The sequence below is a fragment of the Polistes dominula genome, unplaced genomic scaffold, assembly GCF_049000335.1.
Source record: "Polistes dominula isolate Pdom_NZ unplaced genomic scaffold, Pdom_raw_medaka contig_27, whole genome shotgun sequence".
In the NCBI taxonomy this organism is placed as follows: domain Eukaryota; kingdom Metazoa; phylum Arthropoda; class Insecta; order Hymenoptera; family Vespidae; genus Polistes; species Polistes dominula.
This window is the reverse complement of record NW_028300906.1, coordinates 4,857,500-4,879,928: the sequence shown is the minus strand read 5'-3', so window position 1 is coordinate 4,879,928 and position 22,429 is coordinate 4,857,500. Positions and strand designations below refer to the sequence as shown.

Here is a 22,429-nt window from a genome sequence, read left to right as displayed (position 1 = left end):
AAATTATTGTAAATATATAATAAATTAGATTTTATGTAATTTAAGTATAAGATAAAGAGAATTATCTGTCATTTTTCTTATCTGACATAAATCTTAACCTATATAGAGAAAAAAATATTTTATCAATTTTAAAATATATAAACAATTATTTTTATACATTAATTTAATTTTTATATACAAATGTAAATTTATATTATTAATAAGATTTTAAAATATTTTATTTCGATAGAGAATAATCGATAGATATTAATTATTTATATCGATATATCGATTTTTTGAGAGACTAATTGTGATTGGTCTATTTCGTGTAATGCGCAAACGACTAAAATGGCGGTGAATGTAAGAATCGTGAAAAATTTAAGTTAAAGTTTTATAAATAATTTCTTATTTTATTCAATCTCAAAATACTTCTATTTAAATAAATATTACAAAATGAAACTTTTAGTATCAAAATAAATATCAAAAGTATATAATTGAACATATATATAAGTAAGATAAATGGAAATAATGTATTGAGGTTAATCGAAAGCGCGCGTAACGAGATACGTTCCTGATTTAACGATAACTGTTGCGTTAAACTAGTTAAATGATCCTTCACTGTGTTCGGAATCCTGATTGAATCACTGATTACAGTGCATTCTAAAAATAGAATAGCAATCTTAGAACGAAGTAAGAATACAATTTAAGATTATAAATCATCAACATAGTATTTTAAAACATAAATAAAAAATATAAATGTTTTCGATAATCAAAATAGAATTTCGAAAAGTTTAATTATACATAAATGCATGTATACATGCATAGGATTTACATCTTAACAGAATTTTAATTATTTACCTTTAATATGTGATATATATATATATATATATATATATATATATATATATTATTTTATAATTATAGTTGAAACATTACAACATTACTACATTTGTTAAATAAATTTACAGTTATTTCTGTGTGAAAAAAATTCATGAGGGCAAGTTCACACAATACTCACCGACAGGTGCGAGTGTACCCAAGAGCGCGTAATCCAAATGCTAATTAATTCATTACAGGTAAAGAATTCATTTTATGATTTCTGGTTACAATGACGTCATTCTTACACATGCATATAATTAAACATTTCCGTTTATTGATTATGTTCTCTTTTACATTTTGTTTATAGAACCCCACTACAAAAGAAGAAAAATAAATCAGAGAATTTCACCGACACAAAGAGAATTGTATAACAGTTTAGAAGTAAGTATAAACAATAATCACAATAGATTTTTATTACTATTATGAAGATGATATAATAATAGCATAATAGACGTAGAATATAGAATTTATGATTTACGATCGTTAATGGATATCACATAAATGTTTTCGACAGGTATCACGAGATGGTTTAAGCATCAATCTCAAAGCCCTTGCCATAAATTTCCCTGGAAAATCCTGACCCTTCACGCGCAGGAGCATACCATGCAATTATGTGTACGTATGTACCTGACACCACATAGAAACACAATGTAAATATATATATGTGAACGAATTATTGATTAATTATCAAATGTAAATAATGATTAAGAAAGTAAACTAAGTTGTTGATAATAGATATTATATTCAATCTTGTATCAAACAATCTTATTTACATCGATAGATATTAAAATCTGTTAAAATGGATGAAATATTTGTATTACAGATATATCGAACTTTTTCACAACAATGTTAAGAAAAATCTTATTGTCCTTTCGAATCCGGGGTCGATCGTTACGTTAGAAAGAGGTCATTGAACTCGGAAGATCGAGCCACCCGTTCTCTGAGCTCCGACGTACGGGTCAAGACGAAAGAGAGAGTAGGAAAAATGGGTGGTAGGAGTATAACGAAGAGGAGGTGAACGAGCAATAAAAATGAAAAATGAAAAAAACAAAAACAACAATCAGAAAAAAAGAAAAAGGAAACAAAAATATGAAAAATTAAAACCCGGTGTGATGGTAGAAGCAGAGAGAGAGAGAGAGAGAGGGAGAACTTGGTAAGTAAGCAAAATGAAATAATTTGAACAATTAATCATAAGTAGTAAAATAAAGAAACAAAAGGAATCTTTCCTCGATAAGTCTAAATTATCTAGTTGGGATAACTAAACACTGACTAGGTTAACTGATAGTAGTACATAGCAAAAGTATAATCTAGGAAGTTAGAGGAGCGTAACTTGCATTGACGTTTACCACGCGGAGAAGCGCCCGTGTACGAGAGAACCAGCCAGGGAGTAAGAGTAACAGAGAGGGAGTGAGAAAGATAGAGGAAGAGGGGGAAGGCTCGTGTACAAACCGGGACGGGGACGCAACAGTCGCTCGGCGCACTTTGTGCTGGAATCATCTATGAAGATGCCGCTTTTAGATAATAGATCTGACGTTTCGTGATTACTATTCCTATTAATTATATTATCATCATTCATTGATATTACTATAGTTTTCCATTACCCCTTAACATTTTTTTGTACTTGTCATTTTCTCATAGCAATCACGTTCTACCTTCATTATAATCGTGTTACCACTTGAATCGTGAACCAGGAAGGCAAAGAGCACCGTTTTCCCCCTTCATTCATCAAACCTTTCGTTCAGGTAAGCCGTTACTTTTAATCCTCTCTTAATTTATTTGTTTTCTTTTTGGTTTTCATAGGATTAATCTTTTCAGTCTGTCATATAGTTTTTCCAAGGTATGAAATCATTCACTTTCATTGTCGTTATTCGTTTATTCCACTCATATACGTATTATAGTTCTAATGCTAGATTAGGATCATTCCTCTTCCTCTTCCTCCTCCACATCCACCTCTTCTTCCCTATTACTAATACTATCTACTACTACCACTATCATCAGCACACAACCACCACCACCACCACCACCACCACCTACCCTTCGTTCCAGTTCGAACTGCGTGACCTCCTTTTCGAGCCGAATCGTCAGCAATTGTTTTTAACGGACGACATCCTCCTGACCTAACCGGAGTTTCGGTTCGACGAGGAACCCTTTTTCTTCCTTCTACACTATTTTCTTTTTTCTATTTATTTATTCGTTGTACCAAATTTTTGCTTCCATTTCTTTTTAGATCTCTTTGTTTTTTTTTTTTTACTTATATTTTCTTTTAATATTTTACAATTTCTTTTATAGTAAAATACCATTTGTCGATCGAACGTTCTATTCTCGTGCGAATATAAACAATACGATCAATGATCCTGATACTCATGAGATTTATATCTTTCAAGATAAATTGAAAAATGTATTGAACGTAAATTAAAAGGGAAATCATTAAAATTATAAAAGAAATACATTTGATATGTTTCAACATTGTGAGTGAAGAAATAATGGACAAGATTTGAAACATTTGATGAAAGATGTTTGACGAGAAGATAGTAAAGGAAAAAAAGTCGTTTAATTTGGTGAAATTTATCGAATGTATTATATTATCGAGAAAACTTTTCTCACGACGAAAGTTTCTATAATCAAGCAAAGGTGATGATAAATATATATATATATATATATATATATATATATATATATATTGGTATATGTGACGTCTCGTTATAACACACGTATACTTTCATTTTTCTCTCGAACGTACTATTCAATGACCCGTTTATCCTGTAATGATTATATCGCGTGATGTTTCACGCGTACGGAACTAAAAAAACAATATGTTGTGTTCTCCACGAACTATACTCCACCTACGCATTCACGAATAGCATATATTGTACCTGATTTAACGAAAGATAATCATTTATTTTTACATACTTTGAGTCATTTTATTCTATTTTTTTTTTTTTAAATTACTTAGAAATTTTTTCTTTGCTTTCCACGAATCAAATTTAATCAAATAATTGCGTTTATAATTATGAAAGTGGTTTAAGTCATATATATCTTGTTTTAAGATATTTAAAAGATTACATTTGAACATTACATAAATTTTATAATATTGGAATAACAAACACTATCTCTAATAGTTTATTTGTGAAAATATCGTGAAAATTACATTGAATTAATTTAGTTTAAAATAATGTGGTATGAAATAATTGATAAACTCATTTTCTTTTTAATTTTGAAATAATAAAATAAATTTATTGAGATAAACTTATTTTTTTTAAATATTGAAATAACAAAAATTATCTCTAATTTTATTTATTTTTGACAATATCGTAAAAATTACATTGAATTAATTTAATTTAAAATACACTGGTGTGAATTAACTGTTAAACTGATTTTATTTTTTATTTGTAACTTACATTAAACCACTTTCATAATTAAGTTTAGAATTATCGTTTAACGAGAATAAAGGAAAATACTTGGAAATAGTTTGTTAGACGTAAAGGTGAAATTTACTCAGTGGCGTGTTCTTTGGCTTCTTCTCGCAGAGGAATCGTGAATGACCTTTGAGATTACGTATCGACCGAATGGAGTGTGTACCATTCCGTTCCATCGGTTCAACCAAGATTGAATACAAAAACGTTTGTAAAATTGTTCCAACCAATCATATCGATAAATGACAATGAAATCTCTTATATACGATATACGAGATTGACAAAAAAAATACATTATTATTATTTTTATTATTTTTTTTATTTAATAATTATTAATTTTTATAATTATATTATAAAATATAATTTAATATTATATTTAAAGTAATTTATATTCTCTTTAAACATAAAATTTAAATTTAAATATAAAATATAAATATTAACCCATTAATTGCCAAATTATTTTTGGTTTCAGAAATATTTCTATTTTTAAAAAAGTCTCAAATGGGGATTGTGGCTGGTTGCACGAAAAAAAAACCAATAAGAGACTATTACTTATTTCTTTTATTATTATTTTATACATACAAAATAGCTATTATTATGGCATTTTTCCATACAGTCCACATAAAAACCGAGTGGTGTACGTAAAATTCCAAAATCCCCAAATGAGGATCGTGGCAGCTAATGGGTTAATATAAAAATATTTAAATATACAAATATTAAACAATTTATTAAAGTTTATGCGAAATATTTCGCGTGTATGATAATCAATAGATCTTATTTATAATACTAAACCGTTGTTAGTAAGTCCATTAAACTTAACTTTATAATAGTAATCGCGTTAAAAGACATAATCTTACAATTTAGATGTAATTCTAATGTAAAAATATTTGTTTTCTTCATATTTTTTCACACCTAATTTCTTAATAACAAGGAATTGAAAACATTGCGTGATGATGTCTTGTTACTCGTTTTAAAATAATATTTTCTAATCGACTACACGTAACATACACGCAAGAAAACAAGGTCGTTTTAAACGTTTCTCGTGTACGAATAAAAAGATTCAAACGGATATTCAAAAAAAGACTTTCTTTTCATTTCCCTTCGTTTTATTTCGTTTCGTTTCGTTTCGTTTCGTTTCGTTTCGTATTTTTTTGTTTTTTTATGGAAAATAATCTACAACACAATATACCTAACGCATACATTTATATATCATAAAGCGTTTGCCACGGTGTATTCAACATCGTGAAATGCATCGTCGTACTTCACGCGAATATTCTCTCACGAATTGCATAATGCATTTGAATAAAAAAAAATAATCTTCTCGCAAATATACCAACGAATCCATAGTATTTGTATATGAATATTATATTTTTCTATTTAAAGGTTCAAAATCGATGTTTCGCGTTCTAGATCATTTGAATATTTCTTCTTCTTAAGAATTTCAAGAAAAATTTAAAAAGAAAAAATAATATTATTCGTTCTTATTTTATTTATAATAGAAACTATTTTTCTATTTAACTGTTCAAGATCGAAGTTTCGTAATTTAGATTTAAAGAATTTTATCAAAAATTGAAAAAAAAAAAATGAAACAATATTTTTATATTTATTTTTGTATTTATATTTATTTTATATTATTTTTATATTTATACTTTTATTTAAAATAAAAATTATTTTTCTATTTAATTTTAAAAGATCGATGTTTCGTGTTCTCGTTCTTTGAATCATGCAAATATTTATTCTCCTTTTCCTTTTTATAGAATTTTAGCAAAAAAAAAAAAAAATTAAAATAAAAAACTAATATCATTCGTTCTCTTATTTTATATAAAATAAAAAAGTTATTTTTTTATTTTAAATATTAACAATTTTTTATTTTAAACATTCGAAATTGAATTTTCGCGTTCTCATTTTAAATCATTTGAATATTTTCTCTTTTTTTTTTTTTTTTTAAAGAAATTCAACAAAAATTGAAAAAAAAAAAAAAGTAATATTATTCGTTTTGATGAAATATAAAATAAAAAAGAATCGTATAGGTTTCTTGATTTGTCCATCTCTTTCTTGTTTTCATCTTTGAAAGTCGTAGGAAGGAGAGAAGGAGGCGGCACAAGCATAGCAAACGTGGTTCCGTTATCCGCGGTAAATACACGGCTGGCCATCCTGTACATTTTACCTCTGGTGAAAATAAACGATAACCAACTCGAGAGAGCCCTGTACAATTTCCCCCTCTTGTTACTTCACATGCCGATAACCTGGATCCGCGTAGCTCTTGTGCGTGATCGTAGAATCGATCTAGATCGTTTAGATTGTGCCACGAGTGAAACAAAAAGAGAAAGAAAGAAATAGAACAAAAAAAAATATATATTTATTCTACCGTAAGATCATATTTTATAATTGATTATTATCATTATTACGTATTCACGTTCAATTCGTATCATATTTATTTACAATACAAACAAAATATGTTAACTCATTACTCGTAACGATACACAAGAGTATATAAAAAAAGAAAATAAATTAACCGTTTATAAGATTTTTTATAAAGATTAATTGGAACCTTTTTTTGCCATAATTATCGAGTATTACCATATATATATATATATATATATTAATACAATTACTCAATTATAATAAATATTATATTATATTTTTATTATTATTATTATATTATATTATTTATATTCTATTATATTTATTTTATAGTAATTTTATATTATTATAGTAATATTTTATTATATATATAATATTATTATAATATATTTACTATAATAAATAGTAAATAGTATATTAATAAATATATATAAATATAATTATTATTATATATATTATTATAATTATATATTATATATAATATTATTATATTTATATAATAATATTTAATATTTAATTAAATTTAATCAAATAAATGAAATAATTAAAATCAATTTTTCTGGTTAATGCAATAATTTAGTTTCTACACATATAACAATAAATATATATATATATTGATCGATGATATCATATATTTTTGATTGATCGAATATATATATATATATATATATATATATATATATATATATAAATTGAATTAAGTTGTTATACCAAAGATAAATATGTAGTAAAATACACATAATACACATTCACATGTATCTCGAGAAGTTTCATTGCTTCAGGGTCATTTCTATAGTCGACGATGACGTTAGGTTGTTCTAAACCGTTTCTTTTCAATTCGAACGAACGAACGAACGAACGAAGCAAGAAAAAAAAACATGAAGAGAAAGAGAAAAAGAACTAGAAATGGAAATAAAAGAAAAAGAAATGAGAAAGAAACGTCGAGACAGATTTCACGATCGATGGAAATTATTCATTCAAACAGTCGCACTGCTGGACACCTAATTCAACCTATCCTCTCCCCCCTCCCCCTACCCTTCCCCTTTCCCTTCCCCCCATCACTTCTTTCTTCTTCTTCTTCTCAGGGCTGTTTTAACCCTCTTCACCGCCCCCCTCCCTCCCTCCCTCTCCTGTTCTTCTTGGTAGTTTCAACTCTGTTAGTTGTCTACCCTTTTATTTTCCTTTCTTTTCTCACGATTCCCCTCTTCGTCTCCTCTCTTGATGGAACAACACCCCTTGCAATGATCTCAAACGATGCACGAACTCGTTATTCAAATATATATATTATACTATGACTGAGCATAGAAAATATCTTATGATACATATACTGAATTGAAAGAGAATGTGATTATGCAAACGATTATAATTTTTTTAATTTTTTTTTTTTAATGCAACAGCTGCTTTCAATGTTGTCAACATCCCTTTTTGTAGTGACATCATAATCTTTTGATTTTAATTCTTAAAATTTTTCAAGATATCATTTCAATGTCAATGTCAATTTTATATATATTGATTAATATATATTTATTTTTAAGAATAAAATAAATATTTTGTTCTGGTTAATAAAAATGATTAAAAAATATGTAATATAATCAACAATTATCCCATTGGAAAATGTGCTCCATTTTTGGGATTTGATTTTTTTTTTTTTTTTGATAACTGCAACATCAGAATGAAATATAATTGTTAAAATAATGAGATGGTATTACATGTTAAATGTATTACATGTTACATTTTAAATAAAAACAATAAAAATTATGGCAAAAAAAGATTCCAATTATATATTGTTAAAATCATTATACGGTTAAGTTAATTTTTTTCTTTTTGTACTTTTGTATTGTGGCAAGTAATGGATTATTATATTTATTATAATAAATTTAATATATTTATTAAAATTAAATTAATATATTTATTAGATAATAAATATAATAATAATAATAATATTATATTTATTATTTTATTAATTAATAATAAATTTAATAAATTAAATTTTAAAAAATTAAAAAAATTAATTAATAATATTTTTATATTTATAATATATATAATATTTATAATAAATATAATATTTATTAGAATCAAGTAATTATAATAAAATTTCATATAATAATTATAAATAAATTTGTGATAATTACAATTAGTTTTTTTATGCAGTCTTTTTTTTTAATAGAAAATATTAGAATCCTGACATAGTAATTCTAATAAAATCGAACGTATTATAATTATTATTATTATTTAAAGTTGAAGTTAATGGGAACACACGTACATATATATAAAAACTGTAGGATTTCTTTGTGACACAAGTAAGTCTTCTTTAGTCAGCGTAAACACGTGCTCTTAACTCTAACTTTGAGAACGTTATAAAACGGATTATAGTTGGTCTGTCCGAATGCGACGCGATTTGGCACATAACCACATCTCTTTGGCAACTAACTCGGACAAGGATTCTCCTGAGATATATTTTACCTGTGTGAGTTGAATTATCCTGACCACTCCTGCTGTTCTCCTTTATTTCATATTATTGTGTCCCAAAATAGAATCCTATCTTTTTATTTCTCTCTCTCTCTCTCTCTCTCTCTCTCTCTCTCTCATTTCTTCTTTCTTTTTATTTATTATATTTAGGTCAGTACATCGTATAACAAAGTAATAAAATAATTGTTTCATTTAAATAATTAATAAAATAAGAAGTAATGTGAATAGAAAAAGTAAGATTAAATTTTTTATAGGGGTTTTTTTTAATTTTTTCTATTTTTAGTATTAATAATTTGATTTGGATTATAGAAACAAATACAGAAAATAAAAGACTTATAATCTTTTATATTTAGTTAGTAAACCATAATCATATATTTTTCATTATATTTATATTATATATATTTATTATATTTTATTATAATATAATATATAATATTATAATATATAATAGTATAATAATAGTATATAGTATATAGTAGTATAATATTAGTATAATAGATAGTAAAAATAGAGAGAGAGAGAGAGTATAATATATATAATATATATTATATAATAGTATATTATATATATATTGCATAATAATACGTTTTTATATATATATATTTATTATATATTATATATATTATATTATATATATTATTATATATTTTTCTCTTTTTTTCTCATTTTTTCTTATTTATTATTTTTGTTTCAGTACATCTTATAACAGATTATTAATAATTATTTGATTTAAATAATTAATAAAATAAAAAATAATATTAATATATAAATATAAGATTGAATTGATTATGAGGTTCTTTTTTTTTAGTATTATTTTCATTTGATTAAAATTACAGAAAGAAATATGAAAAATAAACTACTTCTAATGTTTTCATGTTTAGTTAGTAAATCCTATTTAAGTAAGTAATTTATCTTGTTTTGACCCCTACGATTATGGTATCTGGATGTCCTCCGTACGAGATAGATCTTGCGTCATCAAGAACAGGTTACCAATTACGTCATTTTTCACATTCCCGTATCGTCCATACTGCAAATATTTCCTTGGTATCTTTGATAGTAGTAAGAGATAGACCATAAACTCTAAAAATAATCCTTTACGTATTTGTCAGAGAATCGAGGACGATCCTATCCTATCTCTATACCAAAAGTTAAAGAAAATAATCAGTCGATTGAAGAAGAACAGGATTTTAAAACACAACCAAATATTTTTCAATGAAACAATCAAACAAAATTAGAATTTTATTTTATTTTCAATTATTAATTTTATATCAAATGCTAAGACAGAGGATTTTAAAATACAACCAACTATTTTTGAATGAAACAATCAAACAATATTAAAATAATTTAATTTTCAACTATAAATTATAATAATATTATAAAATTATAAATAATTATATATAATATAATATATTATATAATTTATATAATTATTTATAAATAATTATATTATAATATATTTATAATATTTATAATTTTATTTATAATGTTTATATTATAATATATAATTTATAATAATATAATTTATAATAAAATTATAAATTATATAATAATAATATTCAATTATAAAATGCTAAGACTATATATATATATATATATATATATATCAGAAACAACACAGGATTTTAAAATACAACTAAATATCTTTCAATGAAACAATCAAACAAAATTACAATCTAATTATCAATTTAAATTTTATATAATGCAGAATTATATATAAACAGCAATACTAATAAATTCAGGCTAGTTTGTACACTATAGTTGGCGGCGTGTAAAGTTAATTGAAACAATTAATATCAATACGTTTTCATCCATGACGCTTTACACGTAACACCTATACACACACGCATACGCACACACATACATCAATTGTCTTATTAGCTTTCTCCTTGTTACTGATTTTTTCTTTTCCTCGGTTGGTTTACATTTTGTTTTTTTTTCTTCTTTTTTTGTTTTTTTTTTTTAAATAGAGGATGAAAGCGTAAACAATTTTTGTATACTTAACCTGTTTAGAAATGGAAATGAATACTATAGAATAAGATTTGTGTCAGTAATTACGCGTAGACCTAACATAATATACCTTTTTTTCTTTTTTTTTCTACAAGTACTTCAATTTAAAATGAATCAACGTTTCAAACACTTTTCCATCGTATATTTTTACTCATACACATGATAATAGGAATTAATTTAATTAATTTAAATAAATATTATTTATTATCTTAATATTCTATATGTGCAAAAACGCTTCAAAATATTTTCATAATGACATAACTTAAATTAGGTTTTAATTAGTTTCCAATGAACTTCGAAACTACTGAACCGATCTTAATTAAATTATTTTTTTATATTTTGTTTGATTTGTTTTTCAACTTAGAATATAGAATAAATTTTATCGCGTTTATTTTTTATTTTTTATCGCTAATTTACGGATTTTTTATTTAGAAGTTAGCTAGGTCTTTAGGTATTGTAAGTTTTCGATAGATGGTGCTGTATTACAGCTTTATTATTTTACATTTTTTTAGATTTACATATAACATAACCTTACTTTTTATATTTTTGCCTGTATTATGATTTTATGTGATTCTATTATAATTGTGATATTTATTTTGTGTGTTGTTATAATTTACTAAATAATAATTAACTACTAAATATTATATATATTATTATATATTGGGATATCTGGCAGGGGCGTGGCGTAGCAATTCAACCTATCTACTCTAATTTTGAATTTAGCCACCAGATAGCGTATTCAAGTGCTAGAGATCCCAATATAATAATTATTATTAAATAATAATTTACTACTAATAATAAATAATTTAGAATTATTAAGTAATGAAGAATCATAACATGAACATCCAATGTTCAAGAATTCGATCAAAAGTATTTCAAATCCCCTTATTTCTTGTTGTCAATGGGAAATGAATTTTCAATGGTTCATTTTAAACAAATTTTATTGATTTTAGTTTCATACAAAAGATGTGAGAGATCGGAGAAATTTTCAATGAAAAAAATCGTCTCATTTTAGGAGGCTTGAGCAACCCTTTATCCACTTCACATAGACCAATATGGTATCTCTCTAGCGTACTCATACGAGTATCATCGCTACTTTTCTCTTACCAACTACTTAGTTTTTTTATATAGACGAAGTAGATCGATGCAAGTGAAGAGTACTCAACTATGACGGAAACTCAACAATATATATACTGTACTACCGTTAGGATAATGTCGGACTCATCGTTGACTTGTATCACCAACTCTACTCGTGTGTTTATCCCCGTACTTTGTTTGCTGCCTTCAACTCATACAAACGTACATACATAAATTTGCAATACATGCACACGTGTACAAAGATACATGTAACTTTTCTTTTCCTGTTGTCTGATTGTCAGACTAATTAGAAGAAAAAAAGAAAAAAACAAGATTTATTAATCATTTCTTTCTCGTTCTGTTCTAATTCCATCAAATGTAAGATTTATGTATGAGAAGAAAACAAATAAATATAGAAAATAGAAATGAATGATTTAATACAAATTTTTAGCATCAATTTTAAAAGTAAAATACATTTCTATTTTTAATTTCAATGTTAAAAATGTCGACGACTTCGTCGAATATGCGTTGTCTACATGGTTGAACGGGTAAAAGAACAAGAACAAGAATACAAAAAAAAGAAATAGTAACTGTTCGGAGAAAAATGCAAGAAAGCTTTCACGTCAGAAACAATTTGAAGACAGCTAACGGACAGATATATATATATATATATATATATATATATATATATATATATATATATATATAAAAATAGAAAAAAAGCACAACTCAGTCTCAGTCATAGTCTCACATTTTGTAAGGACGAAGAAGAGGAGAAAGAAAGAGTACTCGTAGGAACGTTCCCTGAAGCTTGTTGAAAATATGCATAATAGTAAAGTAGTAGTAGCATAGTATAGTATAGAATAGTATAGTAAAGTCTATAGAAACTTTTTTTTTTCAAGAAAACCTATATATATATATAGCTTTAAATGCGCTTTTCTACGATTTACCACGAGGAAATTCATCCGTCATGTGTGTCCGTTCTTACAAAAGCCGGTTGTGTTGTGCTGACCATGTTGAAGAACGTAGTAGGTGCATACGCACGTACGAACGAACGTATGAACGTACGAAAGAACGAAGAATACGATTGAATGAAGTAGACGGACATTTAATTGTGAAGAGGCGTAGGAAGAGGTACTTTGAAAGAGAGAAACAGAATATATACGTGAACTAGGTGGCCAAGTGTGTCTTCGTCGTCATCATCCTCATCCTCATCCTCATCGTCGTCATAAGATCTGTGTATATGTGTGTGTGTGTGTGTGTGTGGAGAAATTGTGTTCGTCTCCGATCCCTCTTATTCTCATAACATCGACGATTACCCAGAGCGACGTAATCACTCTTAGACCATATCCCGTTCTTTTCTCTTCTACTTTTAAGGCATTGTTCTCTCTGTGTGTGTTAGTGGATACTCTTATAAGTGATGATGGTAACATTTTATTTCAATCATACTCGAATCAAACTCTAATATATTTTTAATTGTATCGATAATTGTATCTTTCCTTTCTTTTTTATTTTCATTTCCTCATTTTCTTTTTCTTTTAAACAAATTAAAGTAAAATAATTACACACCCCTTATTTTATATTATTTCTATATGTTTTTTTATTTTTTTTTGTGTGTTTTTTTCCTATATATACAAAAATTAAATTAATTACACGTTTTATTTTAATTATTTCTACAATTTATTTTTGTTTTTTATTTTGTTTTATTTAATCTTATATAAAAAAAAAGTAAAGTAATTACGCACGTTTTATTTTAATCGTTTCTATAATTTATTTTTGTTTTGTATTTTTTTTTGTATTTTTTCTTATAAGAAAAAAGTAAAGTAATTACACACGTCTTATTTTAATTATATCTACGAGTATTTTTTATTTTTTTAATTATTATTATTATTATTATTATTATTATTATTATTATTATTATTATTATATTGTAACATATAATTAATATAAAATTTGTTATACCTTGTTATATAATAATTTGCAAATATTTTTAGAATAGTTTTTTTCGATTGAATATTTAATTCTTTGTTTGCTTTCCATTTTTATCAACTCCATTATAAAATATTCTTCTATGAAAAGTTTTATTTCTTTTTTTTCTTGAATATATCTATTTTTATAAAATTAAATATGCAATTAGTATGGTTGATAAATGACTATGAATAGTTATTATCCTGTCGTAAACAACTCGGATGTTACGAATCGATTATACATAACACGTTATGCATTTGAGAGGTAGCTAGCTAGATAGATAGATCATTAGATGAGAGATAAATAGATATATAGGAAGAGAAAGAGAAAGAGATACAAGATTCATTGATTTGATAATACTCACATGTATTTACGAACGTAACAAAGTATGAACGTAGTGTTTACCTTGGCACATATTCATTGCACTAAGACAACTACAACGACTAAAACATTGAGACGTTCAGCATCTTCCACTTGTTCATTGGTTTAAAAGTTCCTATTCATTAATAGATAACATAGTATCTAAATAAGTATATATATACAGTATGATATACATAAACTGTTCCCATTCATCCTATCATCCTATTGTAAGTGTTTTTCAAAAAAGGTGAAACCAAAAATTAGAAAACAAATATTCAAAATTGTATTTTCTCTAAAAAAACAATTATTATTATTATTTTTTTTTGTTTTTTTTTGTTTTTTTTTTAGGATATTATAGTTTTGCAATATTTAAAGTGAATCATCCAATATACATTTATGTTCTTCGAAATGATAATATTCTCGATTTAATGCAACGAGTTAGTTATTACGGTAATTACAATTACGGAGCTAGTACTCGAAGAATATTCTTTTACTTTACGAATAAAAAAGAAATGAAAATTGTTTTTTCTTTTTCTTTAACTTTACCTTTTCGAGACATTATTTTAAATTACATTCGAAATCGATCCACTTCGCTGTTAACTTTTTACGAGAAGTGGTTTTTAGGTAGTTTCAATTCTTTCTTTTACGAATCTACACATGATTTAAAGTAACGCAGACGTTCGTTAATGAATTATAATATAATTTTAATTAGCAGACATTTTTGTTACCTCTTTTTTCTTTTTTTATGTCTGAGAAAAGAAACGTGGATTTTTATACAAATTATAATTATGTAGAATATATATATATTATATATATATCTATAATATTAATAATAAATTATTCATAAATTAATATAATAATAAATAATAAAATATATAATGTATACGTAATATTAAATGTATAAAAATATATTATAATTAAATATTTTACATTATATATATTTTAAAAATATAATAAAATAAAATAATAATATATGTTATATATTATAATATAATATTTTTATAATATTTTATAAATATTATATCTTAATATATATAAATTAAGTGTCACGTTGTTTGTCCGCAATGGACTCCTAAACTACTGAACCGATTTTAATAAAATTTTGCACACTGTGTGCAGTTTCATCCAACTTGAAAGATAGGATAGTTTATATCTCAATTTATAATCGCAATATTATTTTATTAATCGCGAATTATTTGTTTATTAACAAAGAGTCATGATTATCTTTGTTAGTTCGATAAGATTCTAACAGATGGCGGTATAAGGTAATAATTTATATGGCAAAACAACGTTTGCCGGGTCAGCTAGTTATAATATTATATTATTTTATAACTATAATATATTATAGTTATTATATAACTATATATATATATTAAATTAGCATTACATATATATAATAATTAGTATTATATATAGCTATAATAATACCAAATATTATTAATATTATTTAATATTTGTCAATTTTTTTAATCACGTAATATTGTAATAATCGATTTATTCGTTGATTTATCATTTTTAATTACTAATAATTAAGTACCATATACATATATATGGTATTAATACATACGATAATGATAATAAGATTCATTTATAATGATGATGACTTTATAATAACAGACAGGAAGGAAACAGTTTCTTCTTAAGGTTAACGATCGAAGATCGATCGATATCACGTCATGATTTCCTTTGACTTCTTAAAGACAACAACAACCTTATCTTGATTGACGTTCGTCTTTTGATCGGTACCTTTCATGTCTCTTGTATGCACGCGTGCTAGGTGAAAAAACGTCTTCCTGTCTTGATTACAATCCATTGAGTACGCGATCCGCATGACAGGTTCGTTCGCTTTACCATTTTTTTTTATTTCTTACCTTAGTTTGGTATTGTCAAAGGTAGATACCCCTTAGAGAAATATATAGAAATCATCTTTTGATGTTCACATAAAAAAGAATATATATTTATATACTTTTAATCTTTGTATAAATTCTTTACAAATGTAAATATTATATATATATTTACAAATGTAAATATATATATAAATATATATATAAATATTATATATTAGTATATATATATATATATCTTTTTTACCTTCTTTTTTTTTTTTTAATAGATCAATCGTCGTTTTCAACATCAAGAAAATATGCAGAACATTTCTTTTAAAAATTCCTCCGTCAAACTGGATTTACAGCGCATTTGTAAATGGCGTAAGATATTAAACATTTATTATTTTAACATAATAATATTTCGTATTTATTATTATTTATAGATAATATTGTAGAATGAATGATTAAAAATTATTAAATACAAGTATTGTTTATTTTATATTTTCAACTGATATATATATATATATTTATTTGTAAAAATATTCTATAATAATTTTACTCCTGCAGATATGCAACACTCCATACATTGTCGAATATGTTGCTTGCGAGCGTCATCTATCAATATGAAACAACCCCTCGAACTATGCAACTGCAGCTTACAAATATGTACAACGGTATTGCATACTCTGGGGAGTTATTTTCTACTGATAGATGGCGCTCGCAAGCAATATACCGACATGTATAGAGTGTTGCATATTTTCAGGCGCGATTTTTTCAATAATTTGAATAAATAAAATAACTATAAAATAGGAATATATAACTTAAATAAGCCTAATTGATTAATAAATTAAATTACAAATTTTTTCTTTAACATTAACAGCTCTTTTAATACGATTTTTTTAATGATATTAAAATCCAATTAAAAGAAATGCTGACTAAAAACTCTTTCAATTCGTAAAATGATGAAATGTAAATTTCAGGTTTATGAGAAAGCAAACAAAGTGGACGGAATCAGGAGAAATAAGTCTGGCTTAGTGTCGCCGACCTCGAATCGTCGAATATCCGTAAATATTTGTTCGCTGAAAAAAAAGTTAAGTGAGTTTAACCGTCAGCAATGGCAACATTGACAGCGTCAACCGAAAGGATGGAGTTACCGAAAGATATCCCTCAAAAAAGATTCATCAACACGAATTTGATATCTTTGAAATGTCTTTTATTCCTCTTTTTTTGGAGGTACGCCATGGAATTTTATTTTCAATTTCTTATTATAAAAATAATAGATCATTCAGTACATATCTCTAAACGACTTAAGTTACAAAAATTAATTGAAATATTAAATGAATGAAATTATCAAATGAAAAAAGAAAAATTCAAAACTTCAAACATATTGAATCATTCTGTTGTTAATAATATTTAATAATGTTGTTTATATTATATTGAATAATATTAAATTAATAATATTATTAAATTATGTAATATATTATTATTTTTAATATTATATTAAATAATATTAATTGATTACATTTATATATATTTTTTATTTAATATTTACTTTTAATTAAGTACTTTTAATTATTAAACTAATTAATTAAATAAGTACTAAAAAAATACTTTATTTAGTACTTATTTAAGGCAGGATTCTACTTTAGTCGCTCGAAAAAATAGGTATTTTTGTCAATTTTTTATTAGAAAACTAAGAAAGATATTGATGTAGGGTTTGTTGTGCTTCATAAATATACTCTTAAAGTACATTAAAAAATTTTTTAAATTTATTTTATACGCTCTATATACATTGGAAAGGCCCTTGAACTGAACGCCTAAAAATAGTCTAGCCTTTGCGGTGTTGTAAAAATCTTGACATCGGATTATCTGAAATGAAAAACTCGAATAGTTCTATATTCACAAAGACTACAGCAACCGGTGGTAGCAGATTTTTTCATTTACAAGCAAAAATAACAAAATGGCGTCAGTTGAAAAAAAATTATCAAAAAAATCTCTTTTTTTTTTCTCATTTTTTGTCAAAAAAAAATAGTTAAAATGAAAATTTTTTTATAAATCAGCTACCACCGGTTGATATATGTGTATAGATTATGTGGTAAAAATTTCAGACGAATCGAATAGCTAGTTTTGGAGATTTTTACAACACGCGGTTCAAAAATGTGATTCCGAGAAAAACGCATTTAAAGTTTTTTTAAATACTTTTTTTACCCGCGCACGGGTAGATTCGAGGGACGAAAAAGTACAGTTAGGATGCTCTGATCGTTTTGAAATTTTCAGAGAGTATTCTTAAATATATTTACTTACGAATAATCGGGAAAAAAAAAATTGAAACAAAAAAAATTACAAAGTAGAATTCTGCCTTAATAATAAAATAGTAATATTACTATTACTTCTTTAATATTATAAATTATATTAAAAAATAAATAATATTAATAATATTTTATATTACATATAAAAAAGAAATAACGTAAAGAATATATTTATATTTACAACAGGATTAGGTAGTCTCTTTCCGTTTCTTCCACTTCACATGCAAGAAATGGGATTGAGCATAGAAGAGATCCGACTGATTTCGATGATTTCACCAGCTGTAGCACTTCTTGGACCACTTGTCGCTGGTCCAATAGCAGATAAACTTGCAGGACATCAAGGAAAAAATGAAAAATCATCAACCGGTCGTTATTTAAGAGTAATGATAGCTATTTGTTGCGTCCTCTCAGCCATCTTTTACGCAGCCTTGCTACTTTTACCGTCCATTGAGAAAACGGAATCATCAACAGTCATGGACAAAATTGAGACAACTAATAATAGTCCAGGTTTAAAATTTAGTTGCGACGAAAATGGTGCTATAGTACAGCAAGAGAGATGCAAGGAAGATATGGATTGTCATCGTTGGTCTAACGAGGACAAGATAGGCGCATTGCTTTTAGAGAACTGTAATTACGCTTGTTATCCGATCGCTACGAAACGATGGCAATCATCGGAATCCGAAGAAGAAACCACGTCTGATCAACGAACCGTTGAGCCAGAAATCGATGAAGAAGGTAGTGCTGATGCTACCGTTACTCCTTTAGATATTGGAGGGGATTATGATGTTCAGGTAGGATTACTTTATCGGCAGGATCAAAATCTTAATACTTTTTTTCTAATTATAGAATAATCCGACCGAAAGTTATTATCACATTTTTTCTACTATATTTTTAGTAAATTATTTAATTTTCTTTTTTTGGGTAGGATTTAGGAGAGTCCAAAAAAATCCGTAGATTTATAATACCCGGAAACGAACCACCCCATCTTTGTTTTAAAGACGGCGACAACGTGGTTTGTCACGTTTACACTGAATACTCTGAAGATTTATTATTAAACGTTAGTTTAAAACAAGCTATTAATGCGGAAGATAGAGAAGCTTGGTGCGCGTATCCTGTTACGGAATACTTCGATTGTCGAATACCACCTGAACTTGAGACGAGAATGGTCGAATATAATAAAACTTGTGCGATAGAATGTGACTTAAAGGATCCTTACGTTACTCCAGGTATGCAAACTCAAATGTCAAGTTGTATCAACTATAACCAGAATAATATATAAACATTTCGCGCTTGTTAATTTAGGTAGCATATTAGCTGAGAGTCAATGCTCACAACCGTCCGGGCTAGCTGAGTTAACATTTTGGACTTATTTAGTAATTCGATCGATTGCTGACATTTTTCCAACAACTGCTGTAGCCTTGGTAGATGCAGCAATTGTTATAGCAACTCGAGAAACTTCTTCGGGTCGCGGAGACGTTGGACGACAATTAGCATTCGGTTCTCTTGGATTTGCCATTTTTGGTCCACTCACTGGTTATCTTAGTACTCTTTTACAAGGTGCAAACAGAACTTACTATCTACCAATCTTAATACACGCCGGACTGATGCTTCTCGTAGCAATAGTTGCTTTAGCAGCGAACAGTATGCCACTTAGTCCACCTGAATGGTGGTGGCATACTAGGAGTGGAATGTTAGCCTTGCCTATGAGCGCTATCAAAAGATATGGTAGCGAGACTGCTGCTCTTGTCATTGTACTTGTTGTAATGGGTATTTTCTGGAGTGCTATGGACAGTTATTTACCACTGTGAGTAAAAATTATTTTATTTTTGTTAATGTTCATTCTTGAAAAACTTGAATTTATTTCGTAGGTATCTTCAAAGGCTAGGAGGTGATGGATTATCTATCGGTGTTGCTATGACTGTTGGAGCAGTCCCTGCATTCCTATTTCTTTGGAAATCTGAACATCTCGTTGATTACTGTGGTCATAGTAATTTACTCATCACTGCCTTTACCGTTTATATTATTAGGTAAGTAGGTGAGTCTATTTTCTTCTTAGAATTTAATAAAACAAAATGTTTTTAATGAGAGAATTTTGTATTGTTACAAAATGAATCTTTTTATTCCTGTTTATATTTATCTTTAATATTTTCCTTTTGTAGGTTTACTGGACTGAGTTTTGTCGGAGGACCATGGTGGTCATTAATTTCCGAAGGTTTAGAAGTATTCACATTAGGTATCATGTGGGTTACTGCAATTCTTTATCTGAGACATCTCGTCCCTCGTCATTTAACAGTAACTGCTCAAGCTTTGCCTGTGATTGCTCACTTTTGCATTGGTAGGTGTATTCATATATGTGTGGTCTTTTAAAAGAAAAGTTAAAAGAAGTTTAGTTCTCTTTTTATTGGACACTCTATCGATTTCCGATAATCTTGACAAACTTTTTAATGACACTTCTTGAAAGAACTTTTTCGTATTCTTGTCTGCTTTTTAATTTATTTTTTTATTTTTATTTTTTTTTTTTTTATTATCAATATCATCTCACTTTAAGAAATAAAAACTTTAGAAGAGAAATAAAATATTAATAATAACTAAGTAAACATTTATTACATATATACATAACATTTATAATAATAAATATTTGATTTAGCTGTGTTTGTATTTATTGTTATTATTCTTATTATTATTATTATATAATAACATATATAGAAAATGTAAAATGTACATGTGTGTGTGATTTATATAGGTCGATGCATCGGTGCTGTAATTGGAGCTTACATAAATATCGAAAATGCTAGTGCAGTTGATTCATTGAGATTTGTATTCCGTTGCATGGCCGTTGCTGCAGCAATTGTAGCTGCATCGTACTTTATACTTTATCACGGTTTATTAAAACCACGATGTCATGCTCAAACTGTTCAAGGCCCAAGACAACCTCCCTCAATTGTATTAGGTAAATATATTATTTATTAAATAATTACATATAATATATATATATATATACATTTAAAAATATAATCAAACTTAATTCAATAATATTCTAATTTTAATTTTATTTCTTTACCAAGCAGCCATGAATGGAAATGGTAATTATACACCATTGAGGGTTTATCATAATGGTATGGGTAGAAAAGGTCAATTCAGATATTAAATACCATGTAAAAAAATTAAAAAAAATATATATATAAACGAAAAATGACCTAATTAAAGATCAATGGTGCTTTCACCTTTATATCGTTCTAAAATACATAGATATTTTTTTTATATTTTATTTTTAATTAAATATTTAGTTTTATTTAATTATAAAGTAATAATAAAATACTCATATTCGTTATTAAAAAAAAAAAGAAAATAAAAGAAAAAAAACTCTTGTACGTATTGCATATGTATATCATGATAGAAATGTATGTATAGAAAGATGATTTATTTTCTTTTAATTTTTTATTATTATTATTATTATTATTATTATTATTATTATTATTATTATTATTATTAATTCTATTACTATTTTCGTTCATACCATTGAAAATCTCTTCATTCACTCATACACAATATCTACAAAAAAAAGACATCTAACAATAACAATTGTTTATAAGTTTCAAGTATAAAAAAAGGAAGTACGCTGTGACTAAACTAAAAAAACGTATTTGTTATAAATACGATTAAAGTAACTATATATATATATATAGAACAACGTATAACATATCTTTTTTATAAACTATTTTCTCCCTTTTTTTCTCTTTTTATATTTTATCAAAGATAATAAAAAAAATAAAATGTG

At 26.1% G+C, this 22,429-nt stretch overlaps 1 protein-coding gene across 8 annotated transcripts; it reads left to right on the top strand.

The window, feature by feature from the left end:
• Positions 1-170: 170 nt before the first annotated feature.
• On the top strand, positions 171-22,425 carry LOC107067573 (uncharacterized). 8 transcript variants are annotated; one of them, XM_089179697.1, is made up of 15 exons: positions 171-669; positions 948-1,055; positions 1,166-1,239; positions 1,373-1,473; positions 1,682-2,011; positions 2,170-2,600; positions 16,630-16,723; positions 17,323-17,571; positions 18,835-19,442; positions 19,577-19,877; positions 19,954-20,455; positions 20,520-20,678; positions 20,811-20,986; positions 21,395-21,601; positions 21,717-22,425. In XM_089179697.1, the coding sequence occupies exons 8-15, from the start codon at positions 17,457-17,459 to the stop codon at positions 21,797-21,799; spliced, it is 2,151 nt and encodes a 716-aa protein (XP_089035823.1). In that variant the 5' UTR covers positions 171-669; positions 948-1,055; positions 1,166-1,239; positions 1,373-1,473; positions 1,682-2,011; positions 2,170-2,600; positions 16,630-16,723; positions 17,323-17,456; the 3' UTR covers positions 21,800-22,425. The 8 variants fall into 8 exon arrangements, with proteins under 8 accessions (XP_089035823.1, XP_015178671.2, XP_089035819.1 ...); XM_015323185.2 differs by having other exon boundaries at positions 176-669; positions 17,323-17,575; positions 18,838-19,442; XM_089179693.1 differs by having other exon boundaries at positions 176-669; positions 1,373-1,508; positions 17,323-17,575; positions 18,838-19,442.
• Positions 22,426-22,429: the final 4 nt, after the last annotated feature.

Excerpts from the sequence above, each read along its gene's own strand:
- LOC107067573 (XM_089179697.1), top strand. The coding sequence starts at position 17,457 with ATGGCAACATTGACAGCGTCAACCGAAAGGATGGAGTTACCGAAAGAT. Across the intron at positions 19,878-19,953 it reads GGATCCTTACGTTACTCCAG|GTAGCATATTAGCTGAGAGT; the intron begins GTATGCAAACTC and ends TTGTTAATTTAG. Across the intron at positions 20,679-20,810 it reads TTTACCGTTTATATTATTAG|GTTTACTGGACTGAGTTTTG; the intron begins GTAAGTAGGTGA and ends TTCCTTTTGTAG.